Source organism: Caloenas nicobarica, chromosome 33 (genome assembly GCF_036013445.1).
Source record: "Caloenas nicobarica isolate bCalNic1 chromosome 33, bCalNic1.hap1, whole genome shotgun sequence".
Lineage (NCBI taxonomy): Eukaryota > Metazoa > Chordata > Aves > Columbiformes > Columbidae > Caloenas > Caloenas nicobarica.
The window spans coordinates 1363102-1383503 of record NC_088277.1 but is presented as its reverse complement, the minus strand read 5'-3'; the positions used below and the strand labels follow the sequence as shown (position 1 = coordinate 1383503).

At 69.5% G+C, this 20402-nt stretch overlaps 2 protein-coding genes across 3 annotated transcripts; both read right to left on the bottom strand.

Moving 5' to 3' along the window:
- Nucleotides 1-348: 348 nt before the first annotated feature.
- On the bottom strand, nucleotides 349-16768 carry ERBB3 (erb-b2 receptor tyrosine kinase 3). 2 transcript variants are annotated; one of them, XM_065654213.1, is made up of 28 exons: nucleotides 16578-16768; nucleotides 13527-13678; nucleotides 13271-13457; nucleotides 11597-11722; nucleotides 11453-11518; nucleotides 11251-11369; nucleotides 10466-10607; nucleotides 10253-10366; nucleotides 10051-10171; nucleotides 9894-9967; nucleotides 9722-9812; nucleotides 8712-8911; nucleotides 8478-8610; nucleotides 7291-7381; nucleotides 7048-7202; nucleotides 6918-6971; nucleotides 6671-6812; nucleotides 6387-6506; nucleotides 6203-6301; nucleotides 5928-6113; nucleotides 5699-5854; nucleotides 4997-5072; nucleotides 4778-4924; nucleotides 3633-3730; nucleotides 3390-3551; nucleotides 3099-3167; nucleotides 2288-2552; nucleotides 349-1520 (listed from the first exon to the last, which is right to left on the bottom strand). In XM_065654213.1, exons 1-28 carry the CDS (start codon nucleotides 16687-16689, stop codon nucleotides 1006-1008), a joined length of 3972 nt encoding a protein of 1323 aa, XP_065510285.1. In that variant the 5' UTR covers nucleotides 16690-16768; the 3' UTR covers nucleotides 349-1005. The 2 variants fall into 2 exon arrangements, with proteins under 2 accessions (XP_065510285.1, XP_065510286.1); XM_065654214.1 differs by having other exon boundaries at nucleotides 3390-3548.
- A 759-nt stretch (nucleotides 16769-17527) lies between these two features.
- On the bottom strand, nucleotides 17528-19486 carry RPS26 (ribosomal protein S26). The gene is made up of 4 exons (XM_065654272.1): nucleotides 19323-19486; nucleotides 17977-18154; nucleotides 17711-17841; nucleotides 17528-17623 (listed from the first exon to the last, which is right to left on the bottom strand). Exons 1-4 carry the CDS (start codon nucleotides 19323-19325, stop codon nucleotides 17588-17590), a joined length of 348 nt encoding a protein of 115 aa, XP_065510344.1. The 5' UTR covers nucleotides 19326-19486; the 3' UTR covers nucleotides 17528-17587.
- Nucleotides 19487-20402: the final 916 nt, after the last annotated feature.

Below are 20402 nucleotides of genomic sequence, written 5' to 3'. Positions count from 1 at the left end.
CGGCGGCCGGACTACAACTCCCGGCGGGCGCTGCGCGTCTCGCGAGATCTCCGAATCCCGCGGTCGGGAGCCGCGCGCGGGGCCTGCTGGGAAGTGCAGTCCGCCCGGGGTTCAATTAAAGGGGCCGCTCCGGGCCGGGGGGGGCGCGGGGTCCGCGGTGCCACCGGGAACCGGGGGGTCCGGTCACTGCCGGAGGGGCGTCCCGTCACTGCCGTGGGGCTGCCGGTGCCCCCAGCGCACGGCCCTGGCCCCGCTCACTGCCCGCCCGCCCCATCGCAGCCCCCAGACCCGCCGCACCCCCCCCCAAAAAAAGAAAAAAAATCAGCGCAACTTCTGCTCCAATTCCCTTTGTCTTTATTCAGCATTTACAAACCCGACCCGCGCCCCCCGGGGGGGACACGGCCCTGCCCCGAGTGGAGAGTCTGGGCTGCGACTCCCCCCCGGCCCGGGATCCCCCTAAAAACTGGGTGAAAACATCCCAGAAATGGGACTCCCTGGGGCCGGGGGGGGCACAGACCCCCCCAAACCCCAGCCCCGCACCCAGCTCCGGGGACTTAACGGGCACCGCAGCCCCCCCAACCCGGGGACACCCCTTGAAATATGGGGGGGGGGCACCCCCAAACCTTCACTGTGGTCCCAGCAGGGAACGGGGAACCTGAAAATGAGTCTGGGGGTGCAGAGACCCCCCCCCCGACCTCAGCTCCCCCCAGCCAGGGACCCCCCTCGCCCAGCCAGGGACCCTCCAGCATCCCTGCTCATTGGGGGCACCTTCACGGGGGGGCGACCCAGGGGTCTGGACCCCCCCCCCTGCAGGGGGGCAGGGATGGGGGGGCTGCACCCCAAGTGCTCACACCCCCCCCGGCTCGAGCCGTGACCCCCTCACCCCCCCTTCAGCTTTGGCTCATAACCCCGAGAAGGGGGGGATCCTTCATATCCAGTGTAAACAGCCCCGTGGGGGGGGACAGGAGGGCAGGGGGGTGTCGGGGTGCCCGGGGGGGGGGTCCCCTATGTCCGCTGCGCGTCCGCCTTGGCGAAGAGGCGGCTGTGCCAGTAGTCAGGGTTGTCGAAGGCACAGTCCGAGGCCTCCAGGCTCCGCAGGGGCTTCATGGCGGGGGGGGCCGGCGCCGGGGGGCCGCGGCAGCCGGGGCAGCGGGGGGCCAGCACGGCTTCCATCTCCTCGTAACCCTGCTCGTCCTCCCGGGGGGCCGGGGGGGCCTCCCCGGGGCGCATGTCGGTGTAGCCGTCGTGGCGGGGTCCCGGCAACCCCCCGGTGACGCTGCCCAGTGAGCGGCTCAGCCGCGGCTGTTTGTTCATGTACTCGTAGTCTTCCTCGTCCTCCTGCCCCGGGGGGGCTCCTGGGGAGACCCCCAGTTCTGAACCCACCTCCATGTATTCGTAGCCCAGCTCCTCCAGCGAGGCCGGACGGGGCGGGGGGGCTCCCGGGGCCCCCCCGGGCCGCCGGTTCATGTACTCGTACTCCTCCTCCTCCTCCGGCATCGAGCCCCCCACGGGGTCCGTCTCTGTGGGGCGGGGGGAATGGACACACGCACTGGTCAGAGCCCCCCCCAGTCACCCCAGAATCCCCCAAGTTTTTGGGGGTCTTGGCTTGGCCTCCCCCCAAAAGATGCTCCGCTCCAGGCTGAGCCCCAACCCTGCACAAATGGGTCTGTCCCCCCACAACATGGGGGGTGGGACCCCCGGGGATGGGACAGGACCCCCGGGGACAGGGTGGGACCCCCAGGGACAGGACAGGACCCCCGGGGACAGGACAGGACCCCCAGGGACAGGGTGGGACCCCCAGGGTCAGGATGGGACCCCCAGGGACAGGACAGGACCCCCGGGGATGGGACAGGACCCCCGGGGACAGGGTGGGACCCCCAGGGTCAGGATGGGACCCCCAGGGACAGGACGGGACCCCCGGGGACAGGGTGGGACCCCCAGGGACAGGACAGGACCCCCGGGGATGGGACAGGACCCCCGGGGACAGGGTGGGACCCCCAGGGTCAGGATGGGACCCCCAGGGACAGGACAGGACCCCCAGGGAGAGGGTGGCACCCCTGGCAACAGGGTGGGAACCCTGGGGACAAGTCAGGACCCCCCCGGACAGGGCGGGACCCCCCCAGACACAGGACCCCCCCCACTTCACCCCAATCCCCCACGGACCCTCGAGGTGCAACCCCACAGCGGGAGGGAGCCCCCAAACCCCATCCTACGGGATGGGACCCCCTTAATCTGCACGGACGGCACCCCCTCCCCCCAAAAAAAGGCTGCCCCCCCCCCATCTCACCCCGCCCGGCGCAGTTGGGGGTGACGTAGCCGTTGGCGTCCTCCTCGCTGCCCTCGCTGCTGGGGGGCGGGGGGGGGAAGCTCTCCCGCTGGGACAGGTAGGCGCTGTCCCCCCGCGAGCGCAGGCTGCGGCACAGGCTGCCCCCCGACAGCGACCCCCCCTCGGGCTCCAGCTCCGAGCCCGTTCCCCGACCCTCCGACGACTCCGACACCGTCCGGCCCAGCGACTCCTGGCGGCTGCGCCGGGGGGGGCGACACCCCCCGCCCTGGGGCACGTGGGGTGAGATGGGGGGGGGGGGGGGTGACCCTGCAGACCACCCCCCCCAGCTCCACCACGTCACCCTCCCACCGCCCCAATGTCCCATGGACCCCCGCATGTCCCCTGCACCCCATGGTCACTCCTATAGCCCCCCCAGCACCCCTTGCCCCCCCACCCCCCCAACCCGTGTCCCAAACACCCCATGGTCACCCCTATAGACCCCCCAGCACCCCATGGCCACCCCTATAGCCCCCCAGCACCCCATGGCCCCCAGCACCCTATGGCCACCCCTATAGCCCCCCAGCACCCTATGGCCACCCCTATAGCTCCCCAAGCACCCCACGGACCCCCACGTGCCCCCCCAGCACCCCGCCATGTCCCTACCACCCCATAATCCCCGCCTTGCTCCCAGCACCCCATGGCCACCCCATAGCCCCCCCATGCCCCCCCCTTACTCCCAGCACCCCTTGCCCCACCCCGGGCCCCCAGCACCCCATGGCCACCCCCCATCGCCCCCCAGCACCCCATGGACCCCCTTGCCCCCCCAGGGTACCTGGCGGGCACCGAGGCCAGGCTGGTTCATGGGGATGTAGCCGGCGGGGGGGCTGAGCAGGCTGGGGCTCTGTGGGGGGGGACACGGGGGGGGGGGTTGAGACCCCAATTGGGGGGGACGCAGGGGCTGGGACTCCCCCACCCCACTGCGGGCACAGGGTTGGGTCCTGCTGGGGCTCAGAGGGAATGAGGGTCCCATGGGGGGGATGTTGGGGCTGGGGGACCTTGTGGCACATCCCAGGACCCCCCCCGGAGCCCCCAGAGCCGGGGTTGGGGGGCAGGGGGGGCTCACCCGGGCGCAGCTGCCCCGGGGGCGTGGGGGGTAGAGCCCGGCGAGGCCGAAGGGCCCGTCCAGCTCCTCTTCCTCCTCCTCCAGCTCCAGCGTCTCCATCTCGTCCAGCTCCTTGTCGCTGAGGGTGGGGGGCTCGGCGGGGGGGGCGGCCCCGCTCTCCTGCTGCGGGGACAGCGACGTCAGGGGCTGCGGGGACACGGACGGGGCGGGGGGGTCGGGGTGTGTGTGGGGGGCGACGCTCACCTTGATGACCAGGTAGCGGGGGGGGTCGCGGGCCATGCGGGTGAACTCGTTCGCCAGCTCCTTGAAGGTGGGACGGATGTTCTCGTCGATCATCCAGCCTGAGCGGGGGGGGCAGGGGGGGCTGAGAGCTGGGACATGGCCCCAGGGATGGGGACGGGGATGGGGACAGGACCAGGACCCTGCCCTGGGGATGGGGACAGGGATGGGGACACGGCTGGGACCCTGCTCTGGGGATGGGGACAGGGGGAGCTGAGAGCTGGGACATGGCCCCAGGGATGGGGACAGGGATGGGGACAGGACCAGGACCCTGCCCTGGGGATGGGGACAGGGATGGGGACATGGCTGGATCCCTGCTCTGGGGATGGGGACAGGACCAGAACCCTGCTCTGGGGATGGGGACAGGGATGGGGACATGGCTGGATCCCTGCTCTGGGGATAGGGACAGGACCAGAACCCTGCTCTGGGGATGGGGACAGGACCAGAACCCTGCCCTGAGGATGGGGACAGGGATGGGGACATGGCTGGATCCCTGCTCTGGGGATAGGGACAGGACCAGAACCCTGCTCTGGGGATGGGGACAGGACCAGAACCCTGCCCTGAGGATGGGGACAGGGATGGGGACATGGCTGGGACCCTGCCCTGGGGATGGGGACAGGACCAGAACCCTGCCCTGGGGATGGGGACAGGGATGGGGACATGGCTGGGACCCTGCCCTGGGGATGGGGACAGGACCAGAACCCTGCCCTGGGGATGGGGACAGGGATGGGGACATGGCTGGAACCCTGCTCTGGGGATAGGGACAGGACCAGAACCCTGCCCTGGGGATGGGGACGGGGATGGGGACATGGCTGGAACCCTGCTCTGGGGATGGGGACAGGGGGAGCTGAGAGCTGGGACATGGCCCCAGGGATGGGGACGGGGATGGGGACACGACCAGGACCCTGCCCTGGGGATGGGGACAGGGATGGGGACACAGCTGGGACCCTGCCCTGGGGATGGGGACAGGGATGGGGACACGGCTGGAACCCTGCTCTGGGGATGGAGACAGGGATGGGGACAGGACCAGGCCCCTCCTGAATTTGGGGACATGGTTGGGGACAGGGCAGGACCCTCCTGGGTCTGGGGACACGCAGTGTCACACTCACACTTCACCATGACCATGTAGACGTCAATGGTGCAGATCGGGGGCTGCGACAGCCGCTCGCCCTTCTCCAGCAGATCTGGCACCTCGGCCAGCCGGATCCCGGCGTATGGCTCGGCCCCGAACGTCATCATCTCCCAGAGTGTCACCCCTGCAGGGACAGGCCTCGTGAGCCCCCCAGTGAGGTGTGGAGGGCCGGGGGGGGCCTGGCACTGGCGCTCACCGTAGCTCCACACATCGCTCTGGTGCGTGTACTTCCCAAAGTGGATGCTCTCCAGCGCCATCCACTTGATGGGGGTCTGCGGGGAGAGGGGGTCATGGGGGACATGGGGACTGAGTGGGGGACACCCTGTAGTGCAGGGGGCATGGAGGGGACAGGACATCCCTGATAGGTGGGGAGACACAGAGAGGAGGGGATGCATGAGGTACCGGGGATGCAGGAGGTACCGGGGATGCAGGGGGTACCAGGGATGCAGGGGGTACCAGGGATGTAGAAGGTACCAGGGATGTAGGAGGTACCAGGGATGCAGGAGGTACCAGGGATGCAGGGGGTACCGGGGATGTAGAAGGTACCAGGGATGCAGGAGGTACCAGGGATGCAGGGGGTACCAGGGATGCAGGAGGTACCAGGGATGCAGGGGGTACCAGGGATGCAGAAGTTACCAGGGATGCAGGAGGTACCAGGGATGCAGGGGGTACCAGGGATGCAGGGGGTACCGGGGATGTAGGAGGTACCAGGGATGTAGGAGGTACCAGGGATGCAGGAGGTACCAGGGATGCAGGGGGTACCAAGGATGCAGAAGTTACCAGGGATGCAGGAGGTACCAGGGATGCAGGAGGTACCAGGGATGCAGGGGGTACTAGAGCTGTGGGGCAGGGAGGGGGTGTCCCACGGCACAGGGTGGGGGGCACAGGGGGTCCCCACCTTGACTTCATTGTAGAAATACTTCTTGTCATCGGGGTAGAGCAGGTCGGCAATGCCGAAATCCGCCACCTGCGCCTGGCTGGGAGACTTGAGCAGCACGTTGCGGGCGGCCAGGTTGCGATGCACCATGCGATGCTCCTCCAAGTAGTACATCCCCTTTCAGGGGGCGTGGCGGGTGTCAGCGAAGCCGGGGGGCCATGGGGACCCCCTCATCCCCCCCGGGACTCACCTTGGCCACCTGGACGCACCAGTTGAGGAGCAGCTGGGGGCTGATGGTGTCGCGGTTCTTGCGCACGTAGTCGAGGAGGGAGCCCAGGGGCAGCAGCTGCGTCACCAGCTGCAGGCGGGGGCCGGGGCAGATGCCCAGCAGCCGCACGATGTACGCGTGGTCCAGGCTGCCGATGGCCAGCATGTGCTGCGGGGACAGCGTCAGGACCCCCCCGGAACGCAGCTGGGGAGCAGGATCGGGCCCGTGTCCCCCCCCCATCCCCATCCCTGGCTCACATCGGTGACGGCATGGAAGGATTGCTGCCCGCTCCAGTCCTGGATCACCTTGATGCTCACCGGGATCTTGATGGAGTCGCCGTCGGGGATCCAGATGCCCTGGGCGGTGCGGGGGGGGATGTCCCCGTGAGCACCGTGCCCGGCTCCGGCTGAACCCCCGCCCCGTGGAGCGCCCCCCCCTCACCTTGTGCACCGTCCCGAAGACGCCAGAGCCCAAAACCTTCAGGCGCTTCAGCTCCGTCTCTTTGAAGATGCGGGCGAGCACCTTGTTGGCTTTTTCACTGGGGTCCAGCGGCTCCAGGCTCTGCGAGGTGGGGGGGACAGGGACGAGGGGACAGGGATGAGGATGGGACGGGTCAGTGATGGGACGGGACAGGAATGGGGATGGGACGGGACAGAGACCGACTCGGGGACGGGTGGGGACGGGTGGGGACGGGTTCCCCCCGCTCCGAGCCCCCCCCAACTCACCTCGCCCCGCTCCAGGTAGCGCCGCATCGCCCGTTTCTTCTGGATCTTCTTGCTGCGCCAGTAGAGGAGGGCGAGGAGGACGCAGAGGCAGCAGAGGAACAGCCCCCCCACCGCCAGCACCGCCACCACCGTCGGCGTTTTCCTGCGGGCGGGGCCGGGACTGAGCTCCCGGGGCCGGTACCGGCGGGTCCGTGTTCCCCCCGCCCTGCCCACGCTCCCCGGGCTCCCCCGGCTGCCCCCGCGGTACCTGGAGACGGGCAGAGCCTCCCCCAGACAGTCCCGCAGCAGCGGCCCCAGGCACCTGCGGAGCCGAAACAGGGGTGAGCGGGGACCCCAAACTCCAGCCGGACCCCCCGCCCCGGACCCCCCCGGCGCACCCGCGGGTGCAGTTCTCGTGGCAGGGCCGGCACTCGCGGGTGGCATCGGGGTATTTGTAGATGGGGCCGCGCTCGCCCAGGACGCCGTCGGGGCAGCTCTCCACGCAGTGCGGCCCGTCCCGGTAATGGGCGCAGCGGGCGCAGGTGTCGGCGCCCTGCGAGGGGGGGGGACACGGGGCGTGAGGACCCGTTGGGGACGTTGTCACCGCCGTCACCGCCGCGGGTGCCCGGTTGCGCGGTTACCGAGCCGTTGCAGGTGACGTTGCCCTCGATGCGCTCGCACTCGGGGTGGCACTCGAAGCACTCGCCCCCCTGGGCGAACTCCCGCGTGTCCCTGGGGGGACGAGGTGGGGTCAGCAACCCGCCCGGCATCCCGGTACGCACCAGCGCCCACCGCAGCGTCCCAGTACACGCCAGTGCCCACCACAGTGTCCCAGTACACACCAGTGCCTACCCCAGCATCCCAGTACACGCCAGTGCCCATTGCAGCATCCCAGTACACACCAGTGCATAGCCCAGCATCCCGGTACGCACCAGTGCCCACCACAGTGTCCCAGTACACACCAGCACCCACCGTAGCATCCCAGTACACATGAGTGCCCATTGCAGCATCCCAGTACACACCAGTGCCCATTGCAGCATCCCAGTATGCACCAGTGCCCACTGTAGCATCCCAGTACACACCAGTGCCCATCGCAGCATCCCAGTACACACCAGTGCATAGCCCAGCATCCCGGTACGCACCAGTGCCCACCGCAGCATCCCAGTACACACCAGTGCCCACCACAGTGTCCCAGTACACACCAGCGCCCACCCCAGCATCCCAGTAATCACCAGTGCCCACCCCATCACCCCAGTAATCACCAGTGCCCATCGCAGCATCCCAGTACACACCAGTGCCCACCATAGCATCCCAGTAAACACCAGTGTCCACCCCAGCATCCCAGTAATCACCAGTGCCCATCGCAGCATCCCAGTACACACCAGTGCATAGCCCAGCATCCCAGTACGCACCAGTGCCCAGCCCAGCATCCCAGTGCCCATCGCAGCATCCCAGTACACACCAGCGCCCACCGAAGCATCCCAGTAAACACCAGTGTCCACCCCAGCATCCCAGTACACACCAGTGCATAGCCCAGCATCCCAGTGTGCACCAGTGCCCACGTCAGTGTCCCAGTACGCACCAGTGCCCACCGCAGCATCCCAGCATCGTTCCCATCCCAGGGTCAGTGTTGCCCCCAGGCCCTTTCCCACCCCAGCGCCCCGCTGGGATCCATCCCCCCCCCGCCAGGATCGGTCCCCTCACCCCTGTATCCATCCCCCCCAGCATCCCCGCCACCCCGCTGCCCCCCGGGACTCATCCTGCTCCCCATGCCCACCCCGGAGCTGCCCTCCCGCTGCGATCCCCCCCCACCCAGAGCCCCCCTGACCCCTGGGTGAAGTGGCAGGTGGGGACGCAGACACCGCGGCGGCTGTAGTGCCGGCAGGACAGACACTGTCCCGGCCCCGGTCCCCAGCAGCCCTCGGCGGAGCACAGCGGGTCGCACACCTTCCCCTCTTGCTCTGCGGGGACAAACCGGGGCGGGGGGCTCAGCGCCGGGGTCCCCGCTGTCCGCCCCCCCCCCCCGCCGCCGGCCGCCGTCCCCGGCGCGTCCCCAACTCACGGCACTTGCTGCGGGGCTTGTTGTTGCGGATGTCGAGGTCGCTGCGGCGGCGGCTGAGCGCTGCCCAGTGCAGCGTGTGCAGGTAGCAGAGCCGGCGGTTCTCGGTGATGTACACGCGCCCCGCGCTCACCTCCCGCAGCGACCGCAGCCCCAGCGACGTCACGTTCTCGTTCTTCATGATCAGCAGCGAGAAACCTCGGCTGGGGTGGAGGGGACGCAGTGTGGGGGACACCCGGGGATGGGATGGGGAGGTGGGGATGGGGATGCGGGGATGGGGACAACGGGGGATGCAGGGATGGAGGGTGCAGGGACAAGGGATGCAGGGATGGGGGACAAGAGGGGGATGTAGGGACACGGGACAATGTGAAGTGCAGGGATGGGGGACAATGGGGGATGCAGGGACAAGGGATGCAGGGACAGGGGACAACGGGATGCAAGGATAGGGGACAACAGGGGATGCAGGGACGGGGGACAATGGGATACAGAGGTGGAGGGTGCAGTGACAGGGAATGCAGGGACAGGGGACAGGAGGGGGATGTAGGGACACGGGACAATGTGGGATGCAGGGATGGGGGACAATGGGGGATGCAGGGACAAGGGATGTGCAGGGACAGGGGACAACAGGGGATGCAGGGACAAGGGACAGCGGAATGGAGGGATGGGGACAACAGGGGATGCAGGGACGGGGGACAAGAGGGGGATGTAGGGACATGGGACAATGTGAAGTGCAGGGATGGGGGACAATGGGGGATGCAGGGACAAGGGATGCAGGGATGGGGGACAACGTGGGGATATAAGGACAGGGGACAATGGGATGGAGGGACAGGGGACAACAGGGAGATGCGGGGATGGGGGATGAAGAGACATTCGAGGACAAAAGATGCAGGGACAGGGGACAACAGGGGATGCAAGGATGGGGACAGTGCGGGGACAGGGGATGATGTGGGACACAGGGACACAAAGAAGGGGGTTGTGACACGGGGTCGGGGGCTGCGGGGACAGGGACTCACTTGTACAAGCTCCGTCCCCCGATGGTGACCAGGTTGGAGAAAACGCTGAAGTTGTGCATGTGCTTGGGCCAGGACTGGATATTCAGGTACCCTGGGCGGGGCACGAGGGGACAGGGTGGGGGTCAGGGTGGCCCTGGGGGGGGTCCCGGTGCCCCCCAGCCCCCCCGCTCACCCGTGATCTCCCGCACCGTCCGGAACACGTTCAGCTTCTCAGGGTCCAGCGCCGAGATGTTGCGCCAGGGATCCCTGCGGAGCCGCAACCGTCAGAGTGGGACCGGGGGGGCTGAAACCCCCCCAACCCCAGCCCCCCGGCCCCGCCCCGGTCTCACCCCTCCAGGCCGGTGATGAGGAAATCCAGGTTGCCCAGGATCTTGGTGCAGTTCACGAAGGTGTCGATGTTGCTGGAGTCCACAGTCTGGTACTTGCTGCCGGCGCCGGTGCCCTCGCACGCTGCGGGACGGGACGGGGACGCTGAGGACTGGTCCCACGGCCCCCCCCGGCCCCGCTGAGCCCCCCCCCGGCCCCCCATACCCTTGGGACACAGCCCCCCGCAGGGCTCGCACATCTTCAGCCCGTTCTTCTCCACCTCCATCTTATCGTTGGGGCAGGCGCGGACGCAGGAGCTCTGGTCCACCACGAAGTTGTCTGCGGGGATGCGCTCGCGGTCAGAGCCCGGCTCAATCCCCAGTCCCCCCATGTCCCTCCGCGTCCCCGCCGTGTCCCCCCGCCGTGTCCCCGGCTCACGTGGGCAGCTCCGCACGCAGATGCCCCCGTATTGGTACTTGGTGTCGGGGTTGGGCTCCAGCTGGAAGGTGAGTTTGTTGTAGATGAGGGGCTGGGGACACAGGGGGACACACGCGCCGCTGTCGTTGAAGTGGCGGCAGGCCTGCGGGACGGACAGACGGACGGTGGGCAGCGGCTCAGATGGACGGACACGGGCATGCACGGATGCCTCTCACCCCAGAGAGCATCACCCTGTGCCCATCCTTGGGGGGGATCCCTCCCGCAGGGACAGACAGACACAGGTAGGGACACACGGACAGGCAGACACGTCCCCCACCCCGCAGGGGTAACGTCTCCCCCCACGCCCACCCTGGGGGGACATGGAGACCCCCTCCCCATTGCAGGGGCAGACAGACGGACACAGGGATGCGTGTGCAGCCGGGGGATGCACAGACAGACGGACACAGGGATGCGCATGCAGACAATGCACAGACGGACAGACACAGGGATGCACGTGCAGATGGGGGATGCACAGACAGACGGACACAGGGATGCGCGTGCGGACAGAGGATGCAGACAGACGGACACAGGGATGCGCGTGTGGATGGAGGATGCACAGACAGACGGACACAGGGATGCGCGTGCAGCCAGGGGATGCACAGACAGACAGACACAGGGATGCACGTGCAGATGGGGGTTGCACAGACAGGCGGACACAGGGATGTGCATGCAGCTAGGGGATGCACAGACAGACGGACACAGCTCAGCATCACCCCCCGTCCCGGGGGTGCAGGGGGGGCACGTACGAAGCAGTGTGTCTGCAGGGGGCCGGTGCAGCCCCCCGCGCACTCCTCGTGGCAGCACTCGTTGGGCGCCCGCCCGAAGCAGCGCCCGTTGCACTGGGGGGCACAGATGGTCTTCGTCACTGCGGGGAGGGGGTGGCAGTGAGGGGGGGCGCCCACCACATCCCCCCCCCTCTCCTCACCCCGGGTTCTCCCCAGCACCCACATTTCTGGCAATCGTCAGGGCCGGGTCCCCAGCAGTGGCCACCGCAGCTCTCGTGGCACGGGGGGCCTGTGGGGGGGGGTACAGCGGGGTCACCCCAAAGCCGGTGGGGGTCACCCCCCCCCACTGCGCCCCCGTGTCACGCACAGGCTTTGCCGTTGTCCCCCACGACGGGCTCCAGGCGGGGGTCCCGCATGATGTCCCTCCACTCCACCGTGTCCACGTGGCACAGCTGCGCGTTCTTCTCGATGTAGACGCCGCCGGCGAGGATCTCTGGGGGGGGGACAAGGGGGGTGACACCCCCAGACCTCCCCGGTTCCCCCCGGACCCGCAGGGAGGGGACGGCACCGCTCCGGGATGGGGATCCACAGGGACGTGGAGCAGCACGGGGGGGACGCAACCGCTCCAGGGGACTGTGGGGGGGACAGCAGCGCCCTGGGGTGGGGACCATGGAGGGGCCAGATGTCCCAGGAGGGACATCCCAGGAGGGCTCTGGGATGGGGACAACGATGGGGACACCACCGCTCTGGGATGGGGACCATGGAGGGGACAGATGTCACAGGAGGGCTCTGGGATGGGGACCATGGAGGGGACACCACGGCAGGGTGGCACCGCTCCAGAATGGGGACTATGATGGGGACACCACCACTCTGGGATGGAGACCATGATGGGGACACCATCGCTCCAGGATGGGGACCAGGAGGGGACAGCACTGCTCTGGGATGGGGACACCATCACTCTGGGATGGGGACAATGACAGGGACACCACCACTCTGGGATGGGGACCATGGAGGGGACACCACAGGGGGGTGGCACCAATCTGTGATGGGGACCAGGAGGGGCCAGATGTCCCAGGAGGGACATCCCTGGAGGGCTCTGGGATGGAGACGATGATGGGGACACCATCGCTCCAGGATGGGGACCAGGAGGGGACAGCACCGCTCTAGGATGGGGACACCACCGCTCTGGGATGGAGACCATGATGGGGACACCACCACTCTGGGACGGGGACAATGATGGGGACAACACTGCTCTGAGATGGGGACCAGGAGGGGCCAGATGTCCCAGGAAGGACATCCCCGGAGGGCTCTGGGATGGAGACGATGATGGGGACACCGTCGCTCCAGGATGGAGACAATGATGGGGACACCACGGTTCCAGAATGGGGACCAGGAGGGGCCAGATGTCCCAAGAGGGACATCCCTGGAGGGCTCTGGGATGGAGACGATGATGGGGACACCATCGCTCCAGGATGGGGACCAGGAGGGGACAGCACCGCTCTAGGATGGGGACACCACCACTCTGGGATGGAGACCATGATGGGGACACCACAGTTCCAGAATGGGGACCAGGAGGGGCCAGATGTCCCAAGAGGGACATCCCTGGAGGGTTCTGGGATGGAGACAATGATGGGGACAACACTGCTCTGAGATGGGGACCAGGAGGGGCCAGATGTCCCAGGAGGGACATCCCCGGAGGGCTCTGGGATGGAGACGATGATGGGGACACCATCGCTCCAGGATGGAGACAATGATGGGGACACCACGGTTCCAGAATGGGGACCAGGAGGGGCCAGATGTCCCAGGAGGGACATCCCTGGAGGGCTCTGGGATGGAGACGATGATGGGGACACCATCGCTCCAGGATGGGGACCAGGAGGGGACAGCACCGCTCTAGGATGGGGACACCATCACTCTGGGATGGAGACGATGATGGGGACACCATCACTCTGGGATGGGGACGATGACGGGGACACCACGGTTCCAGAAAGGGGACCAGCGGCTCGGGGCCAGCTCCCCGCACCCGGTGCGGGGGTCCCACCTGTGAGCTGGTTGAGGCCGAGGTGGCGCAGGGCGTGGGTGGCGTTGGGGTTGTAGTTGAGCAGCACGAACAGCGCGAACTTCTCCTCGTAGAACTGCGTCCCGCGGATGACGCGCAGGTTGCGCAGCGGCAGCGACGAGAAGACGTTCATGGCGATCAGGATGTAGCCCGTCACCTCCCGGATGGTCTGGGGACAGCGGGGCGGGTCACCCGGGCGGGCGCGCGGTCCCCCCCCCCGCCGTGTCCCCTCGGTCACCTGCAGGAAGGACAGGTCCTGCGCGTGGTCGATGAGGACGATCTCCAGGTTGCCCATCACGATCTCGCAGTTGTTGTACATCCTGTGCAGCGTCTGGTACTGGTGCTGCGCGTCCCCCGTCACGCTCAGCCCGTTCAGCGTCCCCGCGCACACTGCGGGGACAGCGCCCTGTCCCCAACCGCGGCCACCGCGCCCCCGGTCCCGCTGTGGTGGCCACAGCCCCGTCTTGGTGGCCACGGTCACCTCCTCCTTGGCTCCTTCTCCCCCCATCCTGCCACGTCCTCCCCTTACCACCCATGGCCGTGTCCCCCCGTGGTGGCTCTGTCCCCCCCACGGTGACCATGTCCCTCTGTGGTGGCCACAGTCACCTCCTCCGTGGGGTCCTTCCCCCCCCCCCCGCCAATGCCACATCCTCCCCTTGGTGACCAATGGCGATGTCCCCTCCTTGGTGGCTTTGTCCCCCCCGTGCCGGCCACGTCCCCTCCATAGAGTCTTTGTCCCCACCATGGTGTGTCCCCCCCATACTGGCCATGGTGGTGCCCACAGGGTGTCCCTGTCCCCCCCACAGTGTCTTTGTCCTCCCCATGGTGTCCCTGTCCCCCCATGGTGTCCCTGTCCCCCCCACAGTGTCCTTGTCCCCCTCTACAGTATCCTTGTCCCCCCCATGGTGTCCCTGTCCCCCCTATGGTGTCTTTGTCCCCTTCACGGTGTCCCCCCCATAATGGCCACAGTGGTGCCCCCACGGTGTCCCTGTCCCCCCATGGTGTCCCTGTCCCCCCCGTAGTGTCCCTGTCCCTCCCACGGTGTCCCTGTCCCCCCATGGTGTCCTTGTCCCCCCCCACGGTGTCTTTGTCCCCTTCACGGTGTCCCCCCCATACTGGCCACGGCGATGTCCCTATGGTGTCCCTGTCCCCCCCACAATGTCCTTGTCCCCCCCATGCTGTCCCCCCCATACTGGCCACAGTGGTGCCCCCATGGTGTCCCCGTCCCCCCCACCGTGGCGTCCCCGCCATGGGGGTGGCGGTGCCCCGGGGGGGGGTGACGGCTGCTCCCCCGCCCTCTCCTCCTCCCCAGCACCCAAACCAGCCGGGCGAGGGTTGCGCAAGGCGGGTGCCGCGGGCAGGGCCCCCCCGACACACCCGCGACACCCGGACTTCGGCCCCGGCCGCTGGCACAACCCTCCGGGGTGGGGGGGGCCCGGATGCCTGGGTCCCCCCAGAGCTCAGCGAGGGGGCGGTGGGCGCCAAGGGGGCCCCGGGGTTAACGATTGCCCGGCCCCCCCGCCCCGCGCTGGGGCAAACAGGGGCCCTTTGTGCGCGGGGCAGGATGGGGCCCCCTCCCCGCGCCCACACAAAGGGGCGATTGTGGCCGGCGGGGCGGGGGGGAGGCCGAGCCCCCCGAAAGCGGCGGCAGAGCCGGCACCCCCGGGGCAGAGCGGGGTGCGGCCCCCCCGGCCCAGACGTGACTCAGGCCCCGGCGTGGGGGGGCGGTAAATGGCACCTTTGTCCGGCGCGGGGGCAGAGAAGGGCCCGAGCCCCCTCCCGGGGGCGGCTGCAGAGAACTGGCAGCTCGGTGCACACACGGGAAGGGGCCAGCGCCCCCCCCGCCGCAGCCTGGGCCCCCCCGGCCCCGACCGCAGCTATTTTAACAGGGAAGTGGCTATAAAAAGGTCCCAGCTGGCCCCGACACCCCGGGGATGGGCTCGGTGGGGCCCAAATTGGGGGCTGGGACCCCCAAGGAACAAGGGGAGGTTCTGGGCGGGGGGGGGAAGAGCATGTTCTGGGGGTCCCCAGGCTGCGGGGGGGGCAGGATCTGACCCCGCGGGCCCCCCGGGGGTTGGGGACAAGCAGCACTTTGGGGTGACGCTGGTGTGGCTAATGACCGCGGGGGGGTGAAGTGGGACACGGGGGGGCTGTGGGTGGCCGACCGTCGGGGTGCACCTGCCCGGGGTGGGGCTGGGGGGGGGGGTGAGGGCCGGGGCCCCCCCGGGCGCCATCGCGGCGTCGCGTTATCAGCGCGGGGCCCCGCCGGCAGCTCCGGTATGTCACCCGCTATCGGCCGCATGCCACCGCGGCCCCCCGGCCCCCGCCGCCAGGAATAGCACCGGGGCGGGGGGGGGGCACAGCACTGCGGGGGGGGGGCACAGCCCCGACCTCCCGCCCGCGGCACAAAGCGGGGCTGCGTTCAGGGGGCCGCATCCTGTCCCCGAACAAAGGGGCGCTGAGTGCGGCTGGGGACAAGGACGGGGGTGCGGTGTTGGGGGGGGGGGGGACCCGATCCGGTGGGACCCCCCGCGTGTGGAATCCGGAGCGGCAGCCGGTGCGGGGGGTGCTGAGGGTCCGGCCCCCCCCGCTCCATGGCCGGTGCCACCGGGTGTCCCCGCGCCTGGCTGGGTGTCCCCGCGCGTCGCGGGTGACGCGGCCCCACCTGCGCGTCCCGCCCCCCCGCGGTGTTTTTCCTTGTGGGGTTGAAAAAAACAACCGGCGGGTGAGCCCGGCCCTTCCGGGAGCGGCCCCCGCTGCCCCCGGGACAGGGCGAGGGGCGGGTGGGGACCGGGTCCCCTCCGAGGGGACCCCCCGACGGTCCCGCCCCGCCCGGCCGGGTCCCGGGGACATCGGCGGGTCCCGGTCCCGCAGCCTAAAATTGGCCCCGGCAGCTGCGGGGGGCGCAGGTGCCTCTGCCCGGGGGGGCGGACACCGAGTCCCGGCCCCGCCGCCGGCACCGACCGACCCACAACCCAGGGGGGGCTTTGCCGGTCCCGGTCCCCCCCGGGGCCGTTGGGATCCCCCCGGTCGCGGCGCTGGGGACTGGGGCGGGGGGTCCCGGGCCGCCGCTGAAACCGGGATCGCACAGCGACGGAATCGCGACCACGGGATCCCCGAAACCACCGGGACCCCCGAGCGCTCCTGTTCCCGCAAGAGCTCCCGCTCCCGTCCCGGGATCCCCGAGCGCCCCGGCAGCTCCCGGTGCCCGTCCCCACCGCCCAGCCCCGATTCCCCCGGTCCTGCCGGGATCTCCGCGGGAGCCGCCGGTGCCGCTCCCGGTGCTCACCTGCCTGCGCAGAGCCCGGTACCGGAGCGCGGAGCAGCAGCCCCAGCAGTAGCAGCAGCAGCGCCCGGGGGAGCCGGTACCGGAGCCGGTCCCGGGGCCGGTCCCGGTCCATCGCGGCTCCTCTCCGCGGGCCGGCGCGCAGGGCCCGGCGGGTGCAGCGTGCCCGGGCGCGGCGGGGGGAATGCACCTGGCGCGGGGCCGCCGGGGCGGGACGGGGACGCGACGGGCGGGGCCCCCCCCGGGCAGCCCGGCCCGGGACCCGCCCGCCGCGCCCCGGGGCGGTGGCACCGGGACCCGCCCCCCCCCCCGCGCAACCCTCCCCGGGACCCGCCGCCACCGCGGTCCCCCCGGTGCTGCCCCTGTGCCTCCCCCTACCCCCAACAAAGCCTGACCCCACTGCGGCCCCCCCAGACCTCACAGGCAAACCTCTGGTTCCTCCCTGCCCCCCCCCAGCCCCATTCGAAACATGTCCCTGACAGAGCCCCCAACACCATGGGGGTGTCCAGCCCCATTACAGCCCCCCAGGGCAAAGGTCAGGTCCCCCCCACATAGTGAAAGACCAGGCGCCCCCCAGACCCACAGCAGTGGGGTGGGGGGGTCAGCATGTTGCCCCCCCGGTAGCTCAGGGCAGGTTCTGGCCCTGGGGGGTTCAGGGCACCCACTGCTGGGGCTAGGGGGGGGTCCCAGGGGCAGCCCTGGGATGGTGGGGGCGGGGGCATGCGGTGCAAAGTCCCCCCGCCCAGGTCTGGGACACATTCCAGGTGTCTCTGTCCATCTGTCCCCCCCCGCCCCACAGGATGGGGGTCCCCCCCACCTCCACATGGCTTCTCCAGGCTGAGCCCTGAGCTCCCCCAAAAAAAGGGGCTGGGAGCCCCTTCCATCACCCCAAACACCCCCCAGACCCCAGAGCGACATGCCACCCCCCCCCCCCGCCAAAGATGGAGCCAGTCTCAGTGCAGGGTCCTTTATTGATTCTGCACAGGGTGGGGGCACATCCAGCCGGAGTCTCCTCACATCGGCTTGGGGGGGGGCCGGGGAGCAGCACCCTGTTTGGGGAGGGAAGAAAACATCAAACCAGAGCCAGGGGGGGACAACACAAACCCCCTGTGCCCCCCCCCCACCCCGGTACGTACGGCAGGTCTGAACCGCGGTGGGGGGGTCCGGTCCTTGCGCGCCTCCCGCGAGCGGTTCCGCACGACTTTGCTGTGGATGGCGCAGCTGACGCAGTAATGGAGCTTCACATACAGCTTGGGCAGGACGTACGCTGCGGGGGGGACACACACAAAGCAGGGGGGGTCAGTGGTCACCCCAAAACACCTGACGGCACAGGTGTCCCCAGCACCCAAGTAGGGGGGAGATCGGCCCCGTGACGGGGGTGTGGATGCCCCCCCAGACTCACAGTCGAACACACTGGCCTCCGAGATGTCCCTGACGGCCGCGGCCTCCACGATGTTCCTGATGACGAACTTCTTGATGGCCTTGTCCTTGGGGACGCAGCGGGCGCAGTTGGTGCAGCGGATGGGCTGGACATGCCCGCGGCCCTTCTTGGCGCGGCCGTTGTTCCTGCGCTTCTTCGTCTGGGGACGGGGTGGGGGAAAGAGGATAAACCTGAGATCCTCCCCGGGGCTGCCCCAGATCCCCCAATCTGCCCTGGACCCTGCAACCTGCACCATGAACCCCCAACCTGCCCCGTGACCCCCCAACCTGCCCCAGATCCCCTACCCTGCACTGTGAACCCCCCAACTTGCCCCAGACCCCAAACCTGCCCCGTTACCCCCCAACCAGCCCTGGATCCCCCCAACCTGCCCTGTGAACCCCCCAACTTGCCCCAGACCCCCAACCTGCAGCATGACCCACCCCAACCTGCACCGCTGACCCCCCCAACCTGCCCCATTGACCCCCCATAGCCTCCAATGCCCCGGCCCCTATGGGCGCAGCACAGGCCGCTGCAGCCACTGCGAGGCCCCCCCCGACCCACCCGTTCCCCCAAATCCCCCCCAGCCCCAGGAGGGCCCCAGGGCCTCCCCACGCACCCCAAGTCCCACCCGCAGTCATGGGGGGACCGTGCGTGTCCCACCCGTCATGGGAGGGGCTCCACAGGCCCTTCCGCCCCCCAAGCCCTAAAAGGGGCCCCCCAGTGTCCCCCCAAAACCTCGGGGGGTTCCCCAGTATCTGTCACCCCCCCCAAAACAGACCCCCAGTGTCCCCCCCCAAACCCAGGGTGGGGTCCCAGTGTCCTACCCCCCCCCCCCCAACTCTGGGGGGGGCGCCCCACCATCACCCGGTGCTCACGGGGGTGCCCCCCCATGACCCGGTGCTCACGGGGGTGCCCCCCCCATGCATGGGGGGGACCCAAATATATGTGTGTGTGTGTGTGTGTGTGTGTCCCTAACCCCTAGAGGGACCCCCCGCCCCCCATCCCGGCCTCCCGCTGCCCCACAAGCTCCCCCCCCAAGCCCCACACACCGCCCCCAGGCCCCACACACCTCCCCCCCCCAGGCCCCACGCATCCCCGCCCCGGGCTCCACAAGCGCCCCCAGGCCACGACCCCCGCCCCGGGCCCCACAAGCGCCTCCAAGCCCCACACACCCCCCCCGGGCCCCACACCCCCCCCCCCCAGGCCCCACACACACCCCAGGCCCCACACACACCCCCCAGGCCCCAAACACACCCCCCAAGGCCCCACACACACCCCCCCGGGCCCCCCAGGTCCCCCGTTTCCCCCGGGCCCCCACCCGCTCTCACCATCTCGCTGCCGGGGCGGCCAAAGAGGGTCCGGCCGCCGCGCCGCCGCCCTTATATACCCGCGCTCCGCCCGGAAGCTCCTCCGCCGCCTCTCCGCGGCCACCCCGCTCCCGGAGGACCCCTCCGACCGCCTCGCGGCGGCTCCGCCGGCCGCACCGGGGCGGGCGATGGGGGCGTGGGGGCGGCGCTGGGCCACGGAACCGGCGGCGGCGGGAGGGACTATTTTTTTCTCGGAGGGATTCGCGTCGTGCGCGGTGTGAGGTGAACATCCGGAGCGCCGCGTGGTGCGTGTGACGCCACTTCCGCCTCGCCCCCCCGCGCGGGGGCTGCTGGGAGATGTAGTCCCGGGAGGGCGGGAAAAAAACACGTGTCTCCTGCCCACCCCCCCGCGCCCGGTGCTCATGGGGGGACCCGCGTGTCCCACCCGTCACGGGGGGGGCTCCACGGGCCCTTCCACCCCCCCAAGCCCTAAAGGGGCCCCCAATGTCATCCCAAAACCTCGGGGGTTCCCCGGTATCCGCCAACCCCCCCTGAAACAGACCCCCAGTGTCACCCTCCCAAACCCGGGGGGGGTCCCCAGCGTCCTGCCCCCCCCCAAAGCCCCCTTCCAACTCTGGGGGGGCCCCACCATCATCCGGTGCTCAAGGGGGTGTCCCACCCTGGATGGGGGGGACCTAAGTGTGTGTGTCCCCCCAACCCTTATAGGGGACCCCCAGTGTGCCCCCCACCCCCGGGGGGTGTCCCAGCGTCCTGCCCCCCCCCGCCAAGCCCCCTCCCAAATCTGGGGGGGGCCCCACCATCATCCGGTGCTTAAGGGGGTGTCCCACCCTGGATGGGGGGGTCCAAAATATGTCCCCCCCCAACCCCTATAGGGGACCCTAAGTGTCACCCCCCAATCTCGGGGGTGTCCCCAGTGTCCTGCCCCCACCCCCCCCCATTACAGCAAGACCCCCAAAGAGCTCCTGCGCCCCCCCACCCCAGCAAAGGGACAACAGGGGGGCCGGGGCGGGGGGGGGGCGGCGTTAAATTACTCCGGTTTATTTATAACAGACCTTCAGCCAGTACAGTACAAAACTTACA